Below are 22,564 nucleotides of genomic sequence, written 5' to 3'. Positions count from 1 at the left end.
TGTTGAATTAGAGCTTACTTTAAACAATACATCAACCTGATATGATATTATTCCTCTTATATCCATTGATGTAGTGTGATTTTTTTAATATTTTATTTTATACCACATCGGCCTGGTGGGCCTTACATGGTTGATATAACTGTTATATTATATATATGTTTTTAACAGTTGATTATGGGGGTGTATAGTCTCGTACAAAAGACACCCCTAACTATATACAATGTTATTATTAAAAGAAAAAAAATTAAATAGATAAGAATAATGCTTATTATTATTATGCCAAAATAATGATATTGGTACACTTAAATAAAACAAACAATTGCCCTCAAATAATAAAAAGAAACAAGTTAATTTAAAATAGGAACGAGAAAAGAAAAGAGAAAAAAAAATACATAATGAATAAATAAAATGAGTAATAATAATAAGTAAAATAGAGGTTGTGTGACTATGAATTAATTTTATATTTAATAAAATTTATAACAGAATGTCCTGTAGCAGTCTGGGCTTCAGTCTTCGGGTTGAGGTTGGGTTTCCCAGGTTGTAGGTCACTGCTCCTTTAACTGTCGGCAACTGGGAGTGGAACTTCATGAACCATTTTTTGATGTAATCCTCTATTGACTCCATCTGTAATTTGCGATGCAATTGGCTATTTCTTATGAACCAAGGAGCATTAACTGTGATTCTTAGGACTTTATTTTGAAAATATTGTAGTTTTTTCCTTTTCGTAAAGGATGCCGCTCCCCAGACTTCACAGCCGTACATCAGCAGTGGCCTGAAAATTGTTTTAAATATATGAACAGTTGTTTCTGGTTTTAGTTTGGAATTTCTGTTTAGGATAGTATATAGCATTTCTAACCTGATGTAGTGTGATAATTATTGTATACTTTTATGGCTATCTGAGATTTAAAATTTTTGAAAAATCATTCTCAAACCTTCCACATTTGAAATACCTTGGTATTACCTCTTATTCATTCTCTCTTCTGTATACTTATGTCCTTTTATACTACCCAATATCAGCTTAATTTGATCTATTTTTCAAATCCTTATCAACATTCATATTCTCAACATTATTCCAAGTTATTTTAAAACCATTTTTTGATCTGACTGTAAATCTCACCTTGTAAATATATTTTCCACTTAATGTATCTTACAAACATATCTACTGAAATTAAGTCTCATAAATCATCTGAGATTCTCTTTCCAAAAAAAATTGTTTTTTCAGATTTACACTTTTCTCTTAATGTTCCCTTTTATATAAGTGAGATGATATTACACCTGTATCTCCTGATCTTCCATAATCACTACACCTCTCTCAAGACCTTTACTATCCAACATTCTCTAGTTCAAATCTTTTCCAAAAAAAAAAAAAAAAAATAGAGAAAAAGAAAAAACTCTAAGAAGGGTTTTTCATTGTCTTCAGATCAATAATGTCAATGTTTCCTTGAAATTCCAATAAATATCATTTAGTTTTCTATCCATCACTTACCACATCAGAATACGACATTTCTAAAGTTCCCTACTTAAGCTTCTGACTATAAATCTAGATGAAAATTTTTCAGAAAGCTCCTTTTTTCTCAATTCTTATTCCACACAATCTGTCAGACTAAAAACCATTAAGCACATTAATCCTTCCATTAATTTGCAGAATTAGGACTCTCTTTATCTTTTTTTTTTTAAATAGTTTGACTCTATTAATTGTGGGATACTTCTGTCCAAATTTCATTCTTCATTAGGGCTCTAAATTGGTTGAATTTCTTTATTTTCATTTCTACCACATGAAAAAGTATTCTCAACAACCTTTCCTCTACTTCTTTTACTTTTAGGCAATGTGTTCACTAACACTCCTCATCATTGGATGTATTTCACAAATAATTTGAAAACTCACTTTCAACCGTAAATAGTTATTAAGATTACATTAAATATTATTTTTAATTTTACCTTAGTCCCTTTTATCTTCCCTTATTTTTCCCCAATCTAATCAGGTCTTTTAGTACATGATAACCCTGATATGAAATTTAAACGAAGAACGATTTTTTTTTTTTTTTTTACAAGAATTATCTTTATGTTCTCCAACTCTTTCATATTTTCAGGTTGTAATTGATTTAAGAAGTTTTATCCTTCCCTCCAGGTGTTGCATATTTTATTACAATCTCCAAGAGTTTAATAATCCTTCTTGCATTCTTGAGCTCTTATCATGTGTTTCCTTGTCTTTACCTTGGATATGAGATAGCACTCTACCCTGTAACTTTTTACACTTGAATTTGATTGCTTTATTTAACACTTTTTTTTTTTACACATACCACCTATTTTTGTAATTCATTTATTATTTATCTATTTGAAACTGTCTTTCTTTTTCATCTAGAAAAAACATTTCCATACGAACATTATTTCTTTCTTCTTCAGTTCCTTGATTTTCATTCCTCCTATTAAATGTAAATAGTTATTGTATGTATTTATTTTTGCCTGGGTTTTAGAAGTAATTATGTCAGGTAGATCCCTTTTGTTCTCAGTTTTTTGGTCCTTTAAAACAATTTTCCTGTAATCAATAAAAATGGTTGCTCTAAAAATTCAGTTGAGCAGATCAATATAATGTTCTCAAAAACATGATACAACCTGATTATGACATTTAAATGCTGCTGATTAAATAAGTAAAAATTTTTTAATCAAAATATAGTCAATTTTGATTGATATGAAGTTAACTTTATATTTTTGGTCATCATTCCTAGGTGGAAAAACATTTCCAGCCAGATCATTTCCTCCAGATGGTACGACTTTTGCTCAGGTTACTCTAGGACAAAAATTGACCAAAGAAATTCCTCCTTACGGCTATTGGAACATGCAATTCTACCAGTCTGATGCTGCATATGTCAAGTTTGATTACAATATTCCTAGAGGAGCTAGTATTGCTGTCTATGGTAGACGAAATGCATTACCCACCCATACACAATATCATATTCTTGAAGTTTTGAGTGGGTTCAAAGCAAGAACTACTAGAGCATCACAGGTAAGTAATAAAAATGCATAATTTCCTTACACCTCCATGAAAATAATAGTGTTATCATATTACTTATGTAATTATAATGGTGATTCATTAATTCTTATTATTAATATTTACAATATTATCTTTCATTAGTTCAGTATTCATGATATTGTTATATGATGAAATTAAATTAATGATTAGGTGACAGAGAGTAGGGATTCATATAAACCTTTACTATCCCACTCCATCATAGGTAGTAAAGCTTAATATTATTTTTTTAAAACAAACATTTAAATAAAAATATCTAGAAAATTTCAGTTTAAAATCTATTTAAGGATAAAGAAAAGATTAACTAAAATTATATTAAAATCATACAAAATAATAAAACTCAAAACTAGTATAAATTTAAAATCAATATTAAAGAAAATAAAAGCTACTTTTGAATTTACATAAAAATTAATTTAAAAAAAGGTGAAATAATTAATGATTATACTATTTCTAATTTAAATACCATCAGCAGTTCTAAGAAAAATAAAGTAAAAAAAACATTGTCTGTTTTGCCATAAATATAACTGGATGGAGGCCATTATTGTGGGTAGAATATTCATGAAACTTCTTGAAGAATAAGTGATGTAGAATTATGTATCCATCCACCGTGATTTTATTTGATTGGTTACTGTGTCAGCCAGACTGAACTTTGGCTAATTCCAATACACTAGTACGAAGTATTGAGAACAATCGTAGCTTCGCACTATTAATATATAGCAGGCTGATAACCCACCAAATAAATACTGGCTGTAACATATTTAGTGTTATACAAATTAATTATAACTGTAAATTTATATAATCTTAAAATATATAATTAATTCATTAGTTTAATAAACATGTTAGCCATAACAACATTGTTGTAATATTATAGGATTGGCATAAACTAGTATAGTTTTCATATCATTATATATTTGGATTATATTAATGATGATAGTGGATAATATTATTTAATTTAATTTCAGTAATTTAATATTTAATTTCCAAAACAAAAAGTGACATGAAAAAGAATGAATATAGTTGGTACAAAACATAAAAAAGATATTAATTAAATGAAATTTTTAAAATGTTGAAGATTATATTTATTTGTTTATTGAAAATTAAAATACTAAATAATTTAATAAACCCTTAAAATAATTAAGTTACTTTAAAGTGTAAAAAAGACTTCAATAGTAATTTTAATTATCAAATATAAAATTTATTTCTAAATGCTTGTTAGCTTTTTCAAATATATCCATTTCATCATTTTGATAGATTATTATCACTATTATTTTAGAGTAAATTATATAATTACTTTTGTTTATAGTCGACAGTGAAGAAAGAAGTTACTCATTATTTGGAACCTGGTCATTGGTTTTTGTCTTTGTACAATGATGATGGAGATCCTCAAGAAGTCACATTCATTGCTGCAATATCAGAAGACATGACACAAAGTTGTCCTAGTGGTTGCAATGGTAAAGGACAATGCTTAATTGGTCATTGCCAATGCAATCCAGGTTTTGGTGGTGAAGACTGCAGTGAAAGTAGGTTCATTGGCTTATAATATATGAATATAAGAATACCAATTATTTTATTTACAATTTCAGTTAATTTGTAAAGTTATTTTTCAAAGTTCCCCTTACATAGTTAATATTTTCGAAGGCGACCCATATGCAGTTTATTAAAATTATTTCAATATTAAGTAAATTACAACATTACTTTCACCAAAAATGGGTCTTAAATCTTTTTCCTGAATATGAATGATTATGAACTTGAGATCAATCTAATTTTGTTGGCTATGTTTAAGTCATATTCTAAACTGTGCAAAAAACATTCAGTAATTTCAACAATAATTGTTATTACATTACTAGTTATATTAAGTATTTTTATTATAATAATAAATTTTGTCTCCATAAAATTAATAATGAAATTTACAAATTGACTTTAAATAATAAAAATACTTGATATAGATGATAATGAAATAAAAATAATTTCTAAAATTACTAAAAAGTTTTTTAATACCATTTAGTGTACTACTTTCACAATAATAAACTTGTTCTTCATAAAAACCTTCTTTTTTTTTTTAATAAGAATTTCATTTTTTATATCTAAAATGAACATTTTATTTTAAATGTTTCATATTTAAAAAAAGAAGAAATATTTATATATGTTATTTGTTAGTGATTTGTTATTATTTTGGCTGAAAATACTGATACGTTAAGGCAACAAAATTTCAAACCGAGCATAAAGTCCTGCAGAAGTTTTCTTATAGGGAAAGTTGATGTATGGGATATATTGGTGCCACATTATAATCAAGTACTTGTCCAAGGTGCAGAAAAATATTGTTGAACCAAAGAAAAGATGCTTCAATCTCAGATGATGACCTCATCAACTGTCGAAAATTCAAAGAAACTAATAAAAACAAATCCAGAGGAAATTGTCATATCTGCAAAACCCCTGAAGGAAGGTAACAAATTCTTGCATAAAAAATTATAGGAAATAATCCTTTCAATTTGAAGCAAAGAGAGGATCTCAGAGCAGTGGAAGAAATATTTTATCTACTCTCTACAAAAGAAGGGCAATATTCTTGATTGTAGGAATTTTGCTCCTTCAATGTGCATAAAAAGTGCTGTCCAATATATTGTTCACTAAACTCCTCCCATTACTGACAGAGAAATAGGAAAATATCAAACTAGTTTTCAGAAGGCAAACCAACAACTGACCAGATCTTCTGCATCAGAATGATTTCGGAAAAGGCATCTGAATATAGAATGACGACATGCCATCTGTTCATAGGTTTTAAGTACACCTATCATAGCATAATGATGCCTAAGTTTTAAAATGGTACTCTTCCAGAATTTGGAATCTACCTAAAAGTATTAGGCTAGTAAAGATCATGTTAAATGTTCTGTTGAAATTCAGATAGAGTTCTCCTCAAACAAAGGAGGGAAACGCAAGGAGGGCAAGGAGACATATTGGCTACCCTACTATTTAACTTAGTCCTGAAAATGAAACAAAATTAAAAGTAATTTTACTGTGTGACATCTAGTCCCCTAAGAATAAGTACACTGTACATTTGAATGCCAATGTTTGGTATATACTGGTTTAAAAACTAAATAATAAAACAATTAAAATGATGAAAATAGTAATAAAAACCATAAGTGCTGAAGTTTCAATCATGATATTTATAGATACTCATAGCATAAAAGAAAAAGAAAATAATTGACAATCAAATATTTAAAAAATGATTGAATAACGTAAATTCAAATATATATTTAAAAATCAAATTTCTTGTTTTATTGTTACAGATTTGGTGTTGATTGATAGTTAAAGAGGTGTAGGAATGATTTATGTTTAAATGAGGGAAATAAAGAGGTTTTACAGATGGTGTGGGTAGGAAATTCCAGTACGAGGTAGCACAGATCATAAAGGATTTTTTTAGGGAAATCCTCTATGAGAAGGAACATACAATTTTTTGGGTTGGGATCTTGTATTTAAGGCTGCTAGAAATTTAATGCTGTTAGAGATTCTGGAATCTAAACCAGTGCAACGATATTCACCAAACTAGTAGTTACTGGCATACACAGATGATATAGATATTGTTGCTGGGACTCTTTATGCACTAGAAAAACTTTTCTTGGCCTTATGCGATCTGAGATAGGTCTGACTACTAATCATCTGGCAAAAGCTTAGTGAGAAGGCCATGGCCCACAGAGGCTATACCATGGAACTGAACTGTACCCATTTTTTTTTACAAAACTGAAGTTGATGTTTAGCTCATTTTGTAATAGACCAGTTGCAACAATTATGATGCTCTATTACATCAGTGATTGATTGGGTTGTATGTTGTACCTTGAGTATTTTATGAAGGTTTCTTTCCATTTTATCTCCATTAAAAGTTGATCATCTGTGATCCCTCAGCTGCTATCAAATATTCACCCAATAGGATTGTAATTATTGCCTCATTTGAATTTTTTTACTAACTCTGGTTGATTTTAAAGAATCATATTACAGTTTGTGTGTGTGAAGGACTTAGTTATTAAGGCCTCTGGTATTTACTTCTTCATGTCAAAATTGTATATCAATGTACACTATTCTTAAGAACAATTTTATCATGTACATATTTTACAAATAAAACAACTTATTACATAAAATGAATTAATAAAAATTACTCAAATACCAGAAATGTTATTTTGGTCAAATAAATAATGAATGACAAACTGGAAGTGGTTCATCAGTAAAATTATAAAACCAAGCTTCTTGGATTAAATAGCTTGGTGATGTTTATTTCTGTGATATTAATAATTTTTCATGTTTCATTTACTAATATTTTTATTATCATGCTCTGCATTATAGGTGTATGCCCGGTATTGTGCAGCCAAAGGGGAGAGTACATAAATGGTGAATGTCAATGCAATCCTGGATGGAAGGGAAAAGAATGTAGTTTACGGCATGATGAGTGTGAAGTTCCAGACTGTAATGGACACGGCCAATGTACCAATGGAAAATGTGTCTGTGCTAGAGGTTTTAAAGGAAAATTTTGTGAAGAAGGTTTGTATTGAAGTGTTCCTTTTATGTGTATGAACTTTTGCTTTATTATTTCCTAGGCAAAACTAAATGTAATATTTTATCCAATTATGTAGTGTATGCAAGTTTTGAGAAGGCTGATTATGAAACTGTGTGAGTAAACAACTTAATAGATTTGAGCAACAATAGGTATTGTTCTTAATGTTTAATAGAGTTTTTCAGAAAAAAAAAGTATATATAAGTATTACTAACAAGAAATTTGATTATTCCTAATTGTTTAATAATATTTACTTTAAGAACAAAAAGAATTTGAATTGGGAACATGAAGATTTCATAACTGATTTTTCATATCATTCATTCATAACATCATGTTCAATTAATATCAGGAATGAATGAATTGGCTTATTTCTATAGAACCATATCCTAAGTATTTTATTTTAAAAAAAATTGTTAATAGAATTGGATTATTTCATACTTTTTTCTTTGTTTTCACTGAATATATATATATATATATATATATATATTTCTGACTTTATTAACTGATTTTAATGCTATGTGAAATTACATACATATATATTAGAATTTATTCAACTATATTACTGTATTTATAAATTTTACAGTGGACTGTCCACATCCTACATGCACTGGACATGGATTTTGTGCTGATGGAATATGCTTATGCAAGAAAGGCTGGAAAGGTGCAGATTGCAGTGAAACAGATAATGAAGCTCTTCAATGCCTTCCTGATTGCTCTGGTCATGGAAAATTTGATGTTGAAACACAAACCTGCATTTGCGAGCCTATGTGGTCAGGCGAGGACTGCTCCAGAGGTGAGAGGCGAAAACATTTCATAGGTACGCTATCGTACCTACTTAATTATTGGTCCTTAAAATTGAAAAGAATTTGTGATAAATCATACTCCTTCCTATAACTAAAAATAAATTAATGTTTTAAATAAATTAATTCCATGATTTGTTGTTTCTTTACTTATCAGTTACTGAATTATAAAAACAAATATTTATTCATTTATTCTTTTTTCAGAACTCTGTGACTTGGACTGTGGGATTCATGGACATTGTGTTGGTGATGCTTGTGTTTGCATGTCAGGATGGGCTGGAGAGTACTGTAACATGAAACAATGCGATGCAAGGTTACTTAATTGTTATTAATTCCATCTCCCTTGCTTAGGCAATAGCATTTTAGAGGACATTTTTTCCTCTCCATAAAGAAAATTGAATAATAATTCAATTTTTTCACTGGAGAGAAGACTGTAAATAGAATAATAGAATAGCGGCATTCAAAAATAGTAAAACAATATTTACAAAAAAACAATTTTTCAACCCAAGCTGCAAGTTTTCTTTAGGATTTTGGTCACATTGGTTTTTAACAAATAGTTTTTTTACTATTAGTGAGTACATTTTTGACTGTCACCTGGACCATCTTATGCTTACTGGTTCATCAAGGATCTCGGGAATCGGACCTATGTCTATAGGTTCCCTAGTACACCACTTAGACAGCCTATATTATCCAAATACAATTTAATTCTTAAATGACTTCTAAAAATTTTAGTGTCTTTTTACTTTATATATTTAATGCATAACTGTAAATAATGTTTTACAACTAGTAAATATGATGTAAGATAAAATAAATGTCATGAAGGCATGAAGATTTTTTCAAAATTAAATTTAGGAGATCCCTATGCAAGCTCCTTTTTAAATGCAGTGCTGTCAGTGTGTCAGGTAAGTCTCGTGTTGATAAGTCATTATAATTAGAGGATTTTGAGTGTATGGTAAAATTATCATGATATAATGATTTAATAGTTGATTATACATATGGAATTTGTAGGTCTTTTTGTTTGTTCTTGTAACAGATATGAGGGTGGGGAGGGGGGTGAAGTGGTGCTGGTAAGTCTTAGTACTTTTGATTGAAATTTTTGCAGTTTCAATATGTTAGGTTTTTTTTTATATACTCCTCTATTTTTGTACCATAAGTCCAAAGCGGTCTGAGAAGATAAGTATAAATCTTTAGTTTTAGTTTTTGGTTTCGATCATTAATTTAAGAGATGAAATAGTAATTAAGTTGGAAGTTAAGTTTTTGTTTTGTTAATTTATTATTCATTCATGAATTAGAGTGAGCTGAGTCTGCAAACATTGCAAGGCCTGTGCAAGAGTGTTAAATCTAACTTGTTTTTTTCATTTTACTGTTTTCTAACATTCAAGTTAATTAAAATAATTATGAAAAAATCTTAATATTTTTAGGAAAACATCAATATTTTGTTTGTTATTTTACTGGTATTATTATTTTATGATACTCCTTTTAAACATATTAATTAAACAAAAACCTTAGAAACATATAACTATTAGATGCATTACTATCTTAGTTAAAATTAAACTACTATAAATAATAGTAAACTGAATGTAAATAAATAATTTTTGTGAGTATTTATATGTCTGTGCTTTTATGTATGCATTTAATTTTGTTGTAATTAAATATCTAATCTATCGGAATAAGCCACATGTAAAATCTTATACAGCATGTGTTAAATCTTATCTTTATATGTTATTTTATTTACAATGGTAATTTTATGAGTGCATACATACATTTATTTAATTCTGTAAACGTGATACTTACTAAATGATAATTTATTTTTAAGAGTACTTTATTTTTAATTAAGTTATAAATAAAATATCTGTTTTATTTTTCACTAAAAGGAAAGAACATTTTTTCCTAAAGAAAAGTTATAACCCAATGCAATTACTGGTTCTATAAAGCATCAAAACCTGACAAAATGCCATAATAAGGATTGGTTTATATCACTTTTTGTGTCATCAAATAATTTGCTTTGGAACATACCTCTGATTTGTCTTTATTTTTAGAGCTACATCAGGCTAATTTTTAGTTGTTTACAACATTAATTTACGATATAAAAATATTTTTAGTTAAATTACTAATTATTATTATACTATTATAATAATTATATAATTATCCTAATTACTTCTAAATATTTCATATTTTTGCTTATTCTGATTACTTTTTCATTTGATGATTATGTAGTACTAATAGTAAGCTCAACAACCAAACAAACCATTTCACTTTAAATTAGTGAATCATTTTGATTTCCCTCGTAGAAATCTTTTGCCAATTATTTTCTAAATTTATTCCTTTGTATTTTTAATAGATTTAGAAATTACCAAATTGTCAGTACCTAGTTTTACCCTCCCTTACTTCTGTTATTACAGTTGTTTTTTTATGAGATTATATATTCGTTCATGTTGAATGTCACCCAGCTCTTACGTTTGTTTTTGTTTTCTTAGAGATTCACAAGAACAGAGACTGATTTTGTATCTGAGTGGTGCAAATATTTTCCTGAGTAAAATATTCAGTACCACATTGTCAATTTGTGGATACATTTTTATGACAAAAAGGAAATTATTACCAATAGAAGGGAGAAATGGCATGGTATAACTTCAAAGTTATCAGTACTGTGTATAAAAGGCCTGTGTATTGTATGCATATAAAATGATACAACTGAAAAAATGATAAATGACTTATTTTTGTTATTTTACAGAAGTAATGTAGCGGTTATTATCCAAAATTAGTTCTCCTTGTTAAGGGAAAGATTATAAAAATTAATACTAATAATATAAAGCTGATTTTTGGCTTCCATGATTATAGGTGTAATGACCATGGACAGTGTAAAAATGGAACATGTTTGTGTGTCGCTGGTTGGAATGGAAAACATTGTACACTAGAGGGTTGCCCACATAGTTGCTCTGGACATGGTCAGTGTGCAGTAAATGCTGATGGTTTATGGGAGTGCCGTTGTTCAGGAGGTTGGGATGGTGTAGATTGCAGTGTTTTATTGGAGCAAAATTGTGATGATGGAAGAGATAATGATAAAGGTGAGTTTTTAACTTCAATATTTCATTTATGCTTTGTGTTTCCATTTATTTTGTCTAATTTATTTCAATAATCTCACATTCCAATTCATTATAAGGATTCTCCTATCTTATTTTTTGTACACAGTTGACTCTCAATAATTTGAAACTCTAGAGATTAGTGAAATAGTAAAAATTAAGGAGAGTTAAAAATAAAAGTAGTTCAAGTAATGTAGAAGTAGGGAGGAAAATATTCAAATAAAAGAAGATTTAATTAAAAGTACATACATTGTAATCTTTGTTTTACAATGTACAAAGTAATAAAATAATATATACAAATATGAAAAACATAGAAATGAAAAGTGAGCTACTTCCGTCTTGCATTGCATAATGAATTTTCAATATTGTTAAGATCTAAGAAAAATCTTTTGTGTTCAACTCGAGTTCATAGGAGCCTAGAGTTTATAGAAATGACTTACTCAGTGTAACTGGAGTTAATGGTTGTTATTTGTTAGCTTCCTCACCCTTGTCCAGGGTCGTGACAGGCCAACAGTTAATCTAGAGAACTATAATTTGTAAATTTTCGTGGCTTTGATGGTTATTCTGTTTTCTAATTCCTTCCTTAACCTGCATTTTAGCAGTGGTAAAGGCAAGGTAGGGGACACTTGTTTCTAGAGCTTTTTTCTATTTCAATTTCATAGATTCAAAAAAACATGGTTAGAATTTATCAGTTTGAAAGATTCTTTATTTTATCCAGTATGTAAACAAACATCAGGTTCAAGTGTGTTGAGAAGAAGGATATTTCAAATTATAGAGAGTGGGGGAATCCTTAGTTTGAATTATAAAGTGATGATACAAAATTACCTTATGATATAGGAATGTCGTTGCCATAACTTCAATTTACTGAGTGGTCAGTTCAATGCATGTTATTAAAGAGACTGAAAAAAATTCCAAATTATCCACTGCACACATATAACAAGATAATTTACACGATATCTTATACGTCCTCTTCCAACTTTGGCCACCACACCTTCGATCTCGCTTGGGATTTCACAATACCCAGGTGAAAAGTGTGAAGTTCCTTCAGGACCTCTTATCCAATTATTATGCATCTGGCATAATAACATTATATTCCCATAGAAGGATATCCGTTTTCACAAATAACTTGTCCTTCTTTCAGAACTTGTACTAAAATTAAGCTTCAACTTTGTCTGGCCATCCAAACTTTAAGAAGGTGATGATTTTCATAAGGATATCATCTAGTCCACAACTTTTCAACATTTTGGACTCCTATTAATATGTTGTTGATCATGACTATGAATATGTACTTAATTAGCTCAAGAATTCCATCATGAACCAAGCAGTCGATCTCCGCACTATCACCTACTTGCATGGTAAATGGCATAAGTTTTGCATTCATGAATCGGGGTTTTGCAATAGGTGTCAAATCCAGTTTAAGTTTTTATTTATTAAACTAACCCAGCTGATCAGTGAAAACTTCGGGAAATTTCTGCACCACTTCCTGTAACAATATCTTGAACATACTGTAACATTATTGAAAAACATTGGTTGAGCTGTCCTATGATTATTAGGACCACCTATTTTAAATCCAAGATGCTCAAACCACGATCTACTACGAAGTGGAAGCCCTGTAGAGTTGGACATGTGAAATGTTATATAATAAAATACTTTAAGATTCATATTCAACAGATACATTTACAGCAACCAGTGGTCGAATCTTTTTGTTGAAATACGATATGATTGCCTTTCCAGTAGCCAACATCGGCAAATGTGCACAGTTTTCTTTGTACAAGGAAAGGTGTACAATAGTACTGAGACATCCTGTGTCAATCTGAAAAGATATTTCAGTATCTTAATTTAGTTCAAGTGCATTGTGATAACCAAATTCCTTATCTCCAGTAGCTTCAATACGATATAAAGACTAACTGTTCACTCAGATCTTCTGACACATAATGCGTTTTTTCCTTACTTGGCTGCTTTATAGGACCAATAGGTTGGGTCTTGGGTCTTTCTGACTAATCGGAATTACTATTTATTGGACAAATTTTGGATAAATATCCAATTTGCAATATTTTTTTACAAGAGTAATTTTTGTATTTATGCTTTGAAAATTCATGGTTGGTTTAACGACAAACAGGACATTTTTTTCTGCTCTGGACGTACTAGGATATGCAATTGGTTTATGTTTCTTGGAGCACAAAGCTTCTGAAAATTTTCCTTTACAAAATGCAACAGGTCCTTTTTTAAACTCCAAAAGGCTGTACTTCTGTTCCGTGATTTCCTTGTTAGTAAATATTTGAATTGCATCTCATTTTCTTCTCTTCTGCAAGCGATTTCTTCAAACAAACAATCATGAGTGGGACCCTTTTGCATTTCAATCATGAATCTGTTGATTAACATTTTGTTGAGATAGTTACCGAACTTTCAATTACCAGTTAGGAAGTAAGGGAATCCATTCATTTACACTCTCATTCTGTTCTCTAACAGTACTGTAAAACTTAAAACATTATGCTCACACAGATTCCATTTCCGAGGAATGATTACCCACCAAAACATCCAGTTCTTTATAGGAAACAGATTTATGTTTTTCTGGAATGACTAAATTTGTCAACAATTAAAAAATTTCTTCCAATTTTACATAAAATCACACATCTGGGAGCAGGTAATCACACTGTGTCCACTCACTGCAATGGATTCATTCCATTGATACCAACAGATACACCAAATCAGTAGCAAACAATATCGTATATACCACAGACTCCTCTTTTGCATATGTGAAAAGAAAAGTAATAAATAAGATATATGCTTTTATTTATTTATTTATCATTATTTTTAAATATCAAATATTATATATTTTAATACTAAACTTACTTTATCTATAAAAGTCTCTAGATATTATAACATCATGTCAATGATTTATAGATGGTTTAGTTGATTGTGAAGATCCTGAATGTTGTACTATCCCTCATTCTCCATGTCGAATCAGTCAGCTCTGCGTATCAGCACCAAAGCCTATTGACACCCTCATGAGAAAGCAATCTCCTGCTATCACAGCATCATTTTTTGAACGCATGAAATTTCTTATTGAAGAAGGAAGCTCACAAAACTATGCTCGACAAGAATCATTCAATGAAAGGTATGTTTTTAATGTATATAGTGTATTGTTGTAAATTTGTGTCAAATACAGTATAAAGTCTTAAAAACAGAAGCTAGTAAATGGGTTATACAGTGCTATCTATGTAGCATAATTATTAAGTGAATTCACATTTTTACCTCATCATTATTTCATAAATAAACTTTTCAATTTCAATACATTTTTATTTTTAAATTTCAGCTCAGCTTGTATAACCAATTTTTATCTTTATTCATTGAAATGTTTATTTATTTGTTTAAGAATGTCACTTTTGGTAAATGTGATCCATTGCTACCTATAGTTAACTACCCTTAGTTTAGACATGTATATGTCTGTTATAAATTTTTAAATATCTGTTTTCACTTTCTCTCTTGTTGCTTTTTTGTGCCCTTTGTGAATCTCTTTCCCATTCAATTCACATCATTTTTAAAATACCATCGTTGAAAATTAAATTATAATTAGAAAACTTTTTTTATATTAAATTAGAATAATTAGTATTTTAAAATATAGCTAATAACCAATATTTTCAACAATGGTTTTGTTTTACTTCATGTTAATTAGGTTTGTAATGTTGTGAAAATAGATGTTCAGAATGTATACCGTTGTTTAATCTATATATTATCAATCACCATGAAAGCATATTCAAATAGAAATAACAATAATAATTAATTGGCTAACATGGTATTGAAATTCTCTTCTTAATGCTGCTAGTGTGTTTTGGAATCACTTCAATGCGAGGTAAGATAATAACAGAGTTAGGCAACACTTTCACTCAATTGCATTAAATTTTTGTGATTTCAATTGAATCTTTTAAATCAATTCTTTATAAAGTCTGGATGTTTCAATAAATTTAATTTGGCCTTGAAGTTTTTAATGGCTGTGCTTCTTCTTCAGTTTTGCAAATTTAATTATTTTTATAGAATTAAATAATCAGTATATTTATATTTTTTTAATTATTAAATGTGTGGATGATAATTAATGATTCAATTGATATCTTAAAGCATGATTTATATGTGTTAAGGTGATGGTTAAATTTGTATTATTCAGTTTAGTATTTAATTTTTAAACTATTTTCTCATTGCAAGATGTTATGTAAAAATCAATATTTAATTACCTATCTGGCTCATCATAGCTTTCCCTACATAATTTATTATATTAGAAAAAAAAAAGCTGAATATTTGTAAATAAAATTACTAATCATGGATAAGTTTCTTAAAAACAAATGCAGAGAAATCTTGTATGGAATGGTTTAAGTGCATGCTGTATATGTTATCCTAAATACCTTCCCTTGCCTTGATCCTAGTGTTTCGTGACTTTTTAGTTTGCTTCTTTATATTATTTATATACCTTTATTTATGTTTATCTTTTAAAATTGTTTGTTTCCTAAAATATTTAGCCTCTGATAATTACCAAATGGTGCCATTCAAAACTATCTAATTTTTTATATTAATGAATGGGAAATTTATGTTACTATTAATTCTGTAGTTCTTACTGCTAACTTTTAACTGTTAGAGTTAAATGGCATGCCATCATTGGATTTATTTTTTTCAATAAGTGAACGAAACTTTCTTAATTGATCACAAAGAAGGTTTTATCATTCAATACTTCTTCTCTCCTGCATTTTCATAAATTCATTAATCATTTTTTTTTTCTTCAATGTCAATTTTACAGTGCTTTTTCATTTAGGTGTTTTCCGTTTTAAATCTATTTAATTCTGAGTTCCCTATATTGGTATATTAGAAATATAGAAATATGCTAAATCCATTTAGCATGAAATTTAGAATATTTATTCTAAGAAGATAATTGGAGTTTTAATTTTATAAAATTATTTAAAATATCTGTAACACATCAAATTTATTTGAAATAATTGCCAATTTAACTATAGTTTTTCATAAATAATAGCTCATAAAAGTTTATTGGCTTATAAACTCTAACTGTGAATGTGTAATGTTAAACATTTTATTTTAAAATTTTACTAAGTTTCAACCTTTTGTTACAAAAGAAAATCAACATTACATATTAAAGAGGAAGAAAAAGTATCTATAGGAAACATAAAAGGAAAAATGAGTTAGTAGTTTCCAATTATGATGGACAGAAACCAAAACACCCTTTACACTTGAGATTGCAACTTGCAAAGTATCCGCTTTTGATATTTATGTTTGAAAAGTGTCTTTAGTGATTTTAAAAACTTTTTTAATAATAACATTCTGTGTACTTATCGAAGTAGAAAGTATTAAATCATCAAATTAAAATTATAAGTTTTACTTATATATGTATATATAGTTGACCATAAAAAATTATATATAAGAAGATGGTCAGGATTGCGGTAAAAAAAAGAACAAATAGTTTATAATTATTTGACCGCAACCCTGACCATCTTCTTATATATAAGTTTTACTATTTACATTTTACAAGTGTTTTTTTTTTTTTGGATATATATATATGTATGTATGAGTGTGTGTGTTTTTTAAACTAAGATTTTCATATAGAAGATATGAGTTATATGCATTCTTGAAACTGTTTCATACACACCAAACATGACATGGTTTCTAAAAAAAATTGGTCATTTTGAATCTCTATAATTTTTATTTATAAACATTTTAAATTTATTAAGCAAATTGTCTGCTTATTAAGCAAAGTAACCTTTGCTATGTCAAAACACATAAGTCTACTTTGTGTAATTCATACACATTGCACTTTATTCTTATTAAACATTATTATACAATTGAAGATCCTGTGCACTATTGCTCTAAAACATTGTTTAACTGTAAATTGAATATCAATAGAAATCCTAATTGATTAATTAGAAGTAAAGTATACTTTAATTTTTATGTGTGTTAATAAGATTATTGCAGTAGAGGTTTGCTTTAAAGATAAAATCTAGTAAAACAAAAAAAAAAAAATGTTAATATTATCTTGAAAAAAATATTTTTAAGATTATAATTTTTTGTCTATTATTTATTTATTTTATCTTCCTTAGTTAAATACTTAAACATGGAAAATTAAATGACGGTGTGACCAGAATAAGGGATGGTAGGGCTCATTATGATCAAGCATGAAATTAGGGAGGTTGGTTCAGAAAGGTCTGAAAAATTTCTATAAAAGTTTCCCGTATAAAATCTAATTTTAAAGTGATTTAATATCTTTATTTATAATACTATTTCATTTCATCGTTGTGAAAAAATGTATACCAAACAAAATTTAAATGATGAAAATTTTAGTGATTTTTCCAGCTTGTATTGCCAAAAACAAATAACAATTTTTTATGATTAGTGCACCAATGATGTAGATGATTAAAAAGAAAGGTTAGTAAGTTGAGAAATCTGGTCAAAATAGTTGGGTAATTTTAGATTTTGCCCTCCTCCCTTTCAATAAGTAGCCACAATGTCTCTGCTAATTAACTTTCTAGTGATGTTAGAAATGTCTATATAATATTGTTTAAATATTCTAAATATATATTTTGGGTGTTATAAAAATATATATATATATATATAGTATTATTATTAAAAAATATGGAAACAACTTTATATTCCCCTGTCCTTGTTTGTCAGTTAAACAAAATATTTATTAAGTTTATGAGCTTTATTAACTAATCACTACTTATATTTTCTCCGATCAATAAACTGAATCACCTATACAGCTCTTATTGGTTATTGTTTCACTTACTTTATCACGCTTTAATGCACTCAATTATGTGGTTCTAAATAACTACTAATACACTTTTTTTTTCTTTGTTTTGCACCATAATAATATTAACAATAATTAACAATTCATACATATGTGTTAGAATTCCTACTTGAAATAGGTATATTTAAGAAATTCAAATTTATACAATTCCTCAGATTAGATAAACATATCGAATTGGCATCTCTTTCCTATAGTGGTTTATAATAAAAACTATGTTCAAAATTAAATATATAAAGTTAAATTCTTCTATTATTGATGTGAATAATTAGATTTGTTTTGGTATAAAGATAGATTTACAGAAGTTTATGGTTTTAATTTTTTTTTCTTCTTATTACTTATAGAATTACTTCAATTTTTAAGAAGGCTCTTATTAATATGCTTTAATAATTTAGTTTCTTGAATAATATTTATAAACATCTTTCATTCTCATAGAATATTGATTTAAAAAGTTTCTTTTTCTGTCTTTGATTACTGAACCATTGTCTATTTATTTGCATTTTTTTCTGTATTGTTATACATTGTTTTGATTTTTTAATCCTATAGGATTGTCATCTTTTTGTTGGATTATCTTTTTCCTCCTATCATTGTACTTATACATCATTGTATTAATGGACAAATAAATAACTAATTTTATACTTTCCTTATCAAAAGAATAAGGAAAAAGATAATACCATAAAAATACAAGAAACCTATATAATAAAAAATAGCAACCTAGTGATGATAAAGAAAAAATGGCTGGAAAATCCACCATGATGGATATAAACAAGTTTTAATTTCTATTTTGGATTGCTGTTACAACTACTTTTCATTATTAATAGTCCATCAGTTCTGAAAAATGATTTATAATTAAAAATTATACTGTATATTCATTGATACAAAAATAGTTGCTTAAAGTTTTATATTTCTCCTGAATTTTTAAGAGTAAATTTTAATATTCAATAGCTTGTTATGATTTAATTAGGACATGGCAATCAGTTATTCAGGGTATTTTGTCTAATGAACTACTGGAAAAATATTATTATTGGAGAAACATTTTTAAAAAAAAAATTATTAAGTTTTAATTAATTAAATAAAAATTACTATATTTATTATGATAAGTATATACAAAATAATTAAGCTGAATTTCTAATACTCCCAGATTTAATTTTGAATTTCAAAGAATAATGATTTCATTACTACTTAGAATAATTGGTATTGTACATTTATACTATTTTATACTACCCATAATTTTAGTGCATACTTGTCAATAGTTTGAAACTTAATCAATTGCTTTAAGTGTTCTAAATTTGTCTTTTTTTGAATGTTCTGTTATATTAGTAATATTATTTTCATTTACTTAAATATTCTTTATTTATTCAAATAAATTTGTATGTGTGTGTGTGTGTGTGCATCTGTTGTGTCTTGTATCTTGTGTGTGTGAAAATTTTTAAAAGATAGGCTTGTACCTATTGGTGTGTGGAATTTTTACCCACTAAAACAACCTCCCTACACTTGTTCATTTCTCCCCACTGGACCACCATAGGGCATTTCTTCATGGAGGGAAATGGCTGAGTGCCACCTCATTAATCTCTTTGCACAGTTTTCATGGTTTCCATGCTATTCACACCTTCTGGCCCTCTCTTCCACTCTCAATCTCTTAAGGACAACTGTGGAGAATTTCTTCACTGCATTCTAATGTCGTTCTGAGCGCAGCATATGGATCACTATGTTTTCTGGCATGATGCTTCCTTTACACAATCCCTCCAATTTGCTTCTTTCTTCTGCAAATCGTATGCAACTAAAAAACACGTGCTCAGCTGTTTCTCCGATAGACAGACATGCCGAGCATTCATGGGTGTTGTTCACTTTGAAGCAGTACTGGCAGGCTCTAAGGCATCCATGTCTGGTCAACAGTTGGATTGCATAAAAATCCACCTCACCATATCGGTGACTATACCACAAACCAACATCGGGTATCAACCTGCAAGTCAACCTACCGGAATCTGCAGCCTCCCAACGCTGTTGTCATTGATTGAGGGTTATTTTCTGTTATTCTTCTCTTGAAACACGAAAACGCCTTCCATAATGCTTATATCTTTCATCAACAAGTTCAACTGGCAGCATTCTGGCTATCACACACACTGCCTCATAGAAAACAGTTTGAAAAGCACTTACTGTCCTTAAGAAAGCTCTGTGATAAACAGAAACCATTTATCTCCTCAATCACACTTATTTCCAAATTGGAGCTCCATATAACATGATTGAGGGGACAACAGTAGTAAGGGTGTTTGTGTTTTTTTGTGTACGCGTGAGTGCATACGTGCGTGTGTGGATGAGTTTGAGTGGGGATGTGTGTGCATTTGGTAGTAGTAGCAGTAGTAATAGTGAACTTAGTTCTATCATGATAGCATAACACAATAATTATGTTCAGTTTTGATTTAATACTTAATCCTAATTTTATTATTTTGTAATTTGTTACCTAAAGAAATAGTGGTATGCCATTTATCTTTCATGAGTACATTCAGTATGAAATATTAAAACTACTAAAAAAAAAAAGTTATTCCACTAATGTAGTCTTGTTAAAAATTTATTTTAAAATAATTTAAATTGTTTTGAATGACATAGTCTTTTGGTTAGCTGTTTGAGTTTTATTTCTAGAACGGTTTTCAGATGAGATAAGATATATTAGTCCTTTAGTGAATTTAGGACTTTTTGAGCCGTAATGGACTCATATCTTAGTCATGTTTTAACAGTTTTATCTTAAGTATTAGGCATAAGAAAAATACAATGAATTAGTAAAACTTACTATTAACAGGTATATTTTCTTTAAAAAAATATGGTCTATTGTATTATTTTTTAATGTTGATATTTAGTTAAAACAAATCTTGATTATTAAGAAAAATTCAACTGTTTAATTAATATTGATGACTAAAGTGTTTTTTAATTTTTCTAGCAATGTTATAAAATTAGAAAATTTATCAATCATAAAGAAATTTTATTTCTATTTTTATGTGATTTGTCAGTCAAGTTTTATATTTATCAAATATAATTTTCAGTTAATTATCTAATGATTGAATATTTCAGCATCTTATTCATTAGATAAATGCTGTTACTAGTTATAAAGTTTTCTGAATAATTTCAACTAATTAGCCTGTATATTTCCCTAGATGATTTTATAAAATACACTTCAGGAGAGTGAGGTACATAATGAACAATGATTTAATTTCTATTTGTAAACCTTTCACTATAGTTGAACATTTTTTATTTAATATGCCATATGCTACATGCAATTTTAAAATACATAAATCTTTATCTCTTTGAAAAAGTGCTTTCAAATCTGAATGAAAATTTCATTATTTGTTTATCTAACCAATCTGTTATAATAATATTTTATAAAATTATTCTTTAACTAATATTTTTTTTCAAAAATTTTCAGCCGAGCTGGAGTAGTACGTGGAAGAGTAGTAACTTCTATTGGCAGAGGTTTAATGGGCGTTAGAGTAAGCACATCAACACCCATGGAAGGTTTTACACTAACAAGAGAAGATGGTTGGTTTGATTTATTAGTTAATGGAGGAGGAGCTATAACTCTTCAGTTTGGAAGGAGCCCATTTAGACTTCAGAGTTACATTGTTAATGTTCCTTGGAATGAAGTAAGTATATAAGATATTTTTTGTTATGATTAATCTCTGTTTATAAAATAAATATGTATTTAAAAAAAAAATAGAATAATAAAATAAATTTAGCTCACTTCTCCTGAATTTTGAAAAATATATTTTTATGTTACATTGTTAATAACGGTTTGATTTGGATATAGTGATCAGCCATTTAGGGTATTTTTTATAACTAACCTTATTACTAAAATTAACCCAAATCAGACGAATACCCTTTACATAGGAATTTATTAGAAACTTTAATGATGTTATATTGTTTTCAATTACCACAAAGGAACACGGAAAACATCTGACAGGTTAACATTAAATCAGATCGATCATGGAGTAGAAAACATTTAGAAACAAAATCCACCTACTGCCTGAATGAGGACGTAAAGCTGCTTACAAACATGGTGGGTATACTTGCAGAGTGGAAGAGACATTTCTCCCAACTTCTCAACAAAGATTGCCTGGAGGATGATGAGCAGAATCTCCATGAAGATAACCCTAGTGATCAGTGTATGGAAACATGTGATGAAGAGGAGATTTTGGATTCACTAGCCAGGCTTAAAAATAATAAGGCACCGGGCGCTGACGAATAGCCTGCAGAACTACTTAAATCTGAAGGAAGTGAGCTGGTGAAAATTCTTCAGAACATTGTCATTCATTTTTTTTTTTTTTT

At 28.5% G+C, this 22,564-nt stretch overlaps 1 protein-coding gene across 6 annotated transcripts in view; it reads left to right on the top strand.

Moving 5' to 3' along the window:
• Ten-m (teneurin transmembrane protein Ten-m) overlaps positions 1-22,564 on the top strand; it is a 382,956-nt gene that overhangs the window by 336,471 nt on the left and 23,921 nt on the right. For 5 of the 6 annotated variants that reach the window (XM_067050914.1, XM_067050915.1, XM_014418322.3 and 2 more), the window contains 8 exons: positions 2,727-3,004; positions 4,332-4,548; positions 7,361-7,555; positions 8,152-8,385; positions 8,573-8,681; positions 11,207-11,433; positions 14,353-14,566; positions 21,666-21,882. In XM_067050914.1, coding sequence (XP_066907015.1) covers positions 2,727-3,004; positions 4,332-4,548; positions 7,361-7,555; positions 8,152-8,385; positions 8,573-8,681; positions 11,207-11,433; positions 14,353-14,566; positions 21,666-21,882 — 1,691 coding nt within the window. The remainder of the gene's footprint in view (positions 1-2,726; positions 3,005-4,331; positions 4,549-7,360; positions 7,556-8,151; positions 8,386-8,572; positions 8,682-11,206; positions 11,434-14,352; positions 14,567-21,665; positions 21,883-22,564) is intronic. The other variant, XM_067050916.1, reaches the window with a different exon arrangement.

This window comes from Halyomorpha halys, unplaced genomic scaffold (assembly GCF_000696795.3).
Source record: "Halyomorpha halys isolate HHAL.00 unplaced genomic scaffold, Hhal_1.1 Scaffold188.1, whole genome shotgun sequence".
Taxonomy (NCBI): domain Eukaryota; kingdom Metazoa; phylum Arthropoda; class Insecta; order Hemiptera; family Pentatomidae; genus Halyomorpha; species Halyomorpha halys.
This window is presented reverse-complemented; position numbering and strand designations above follow the sequence as displayed.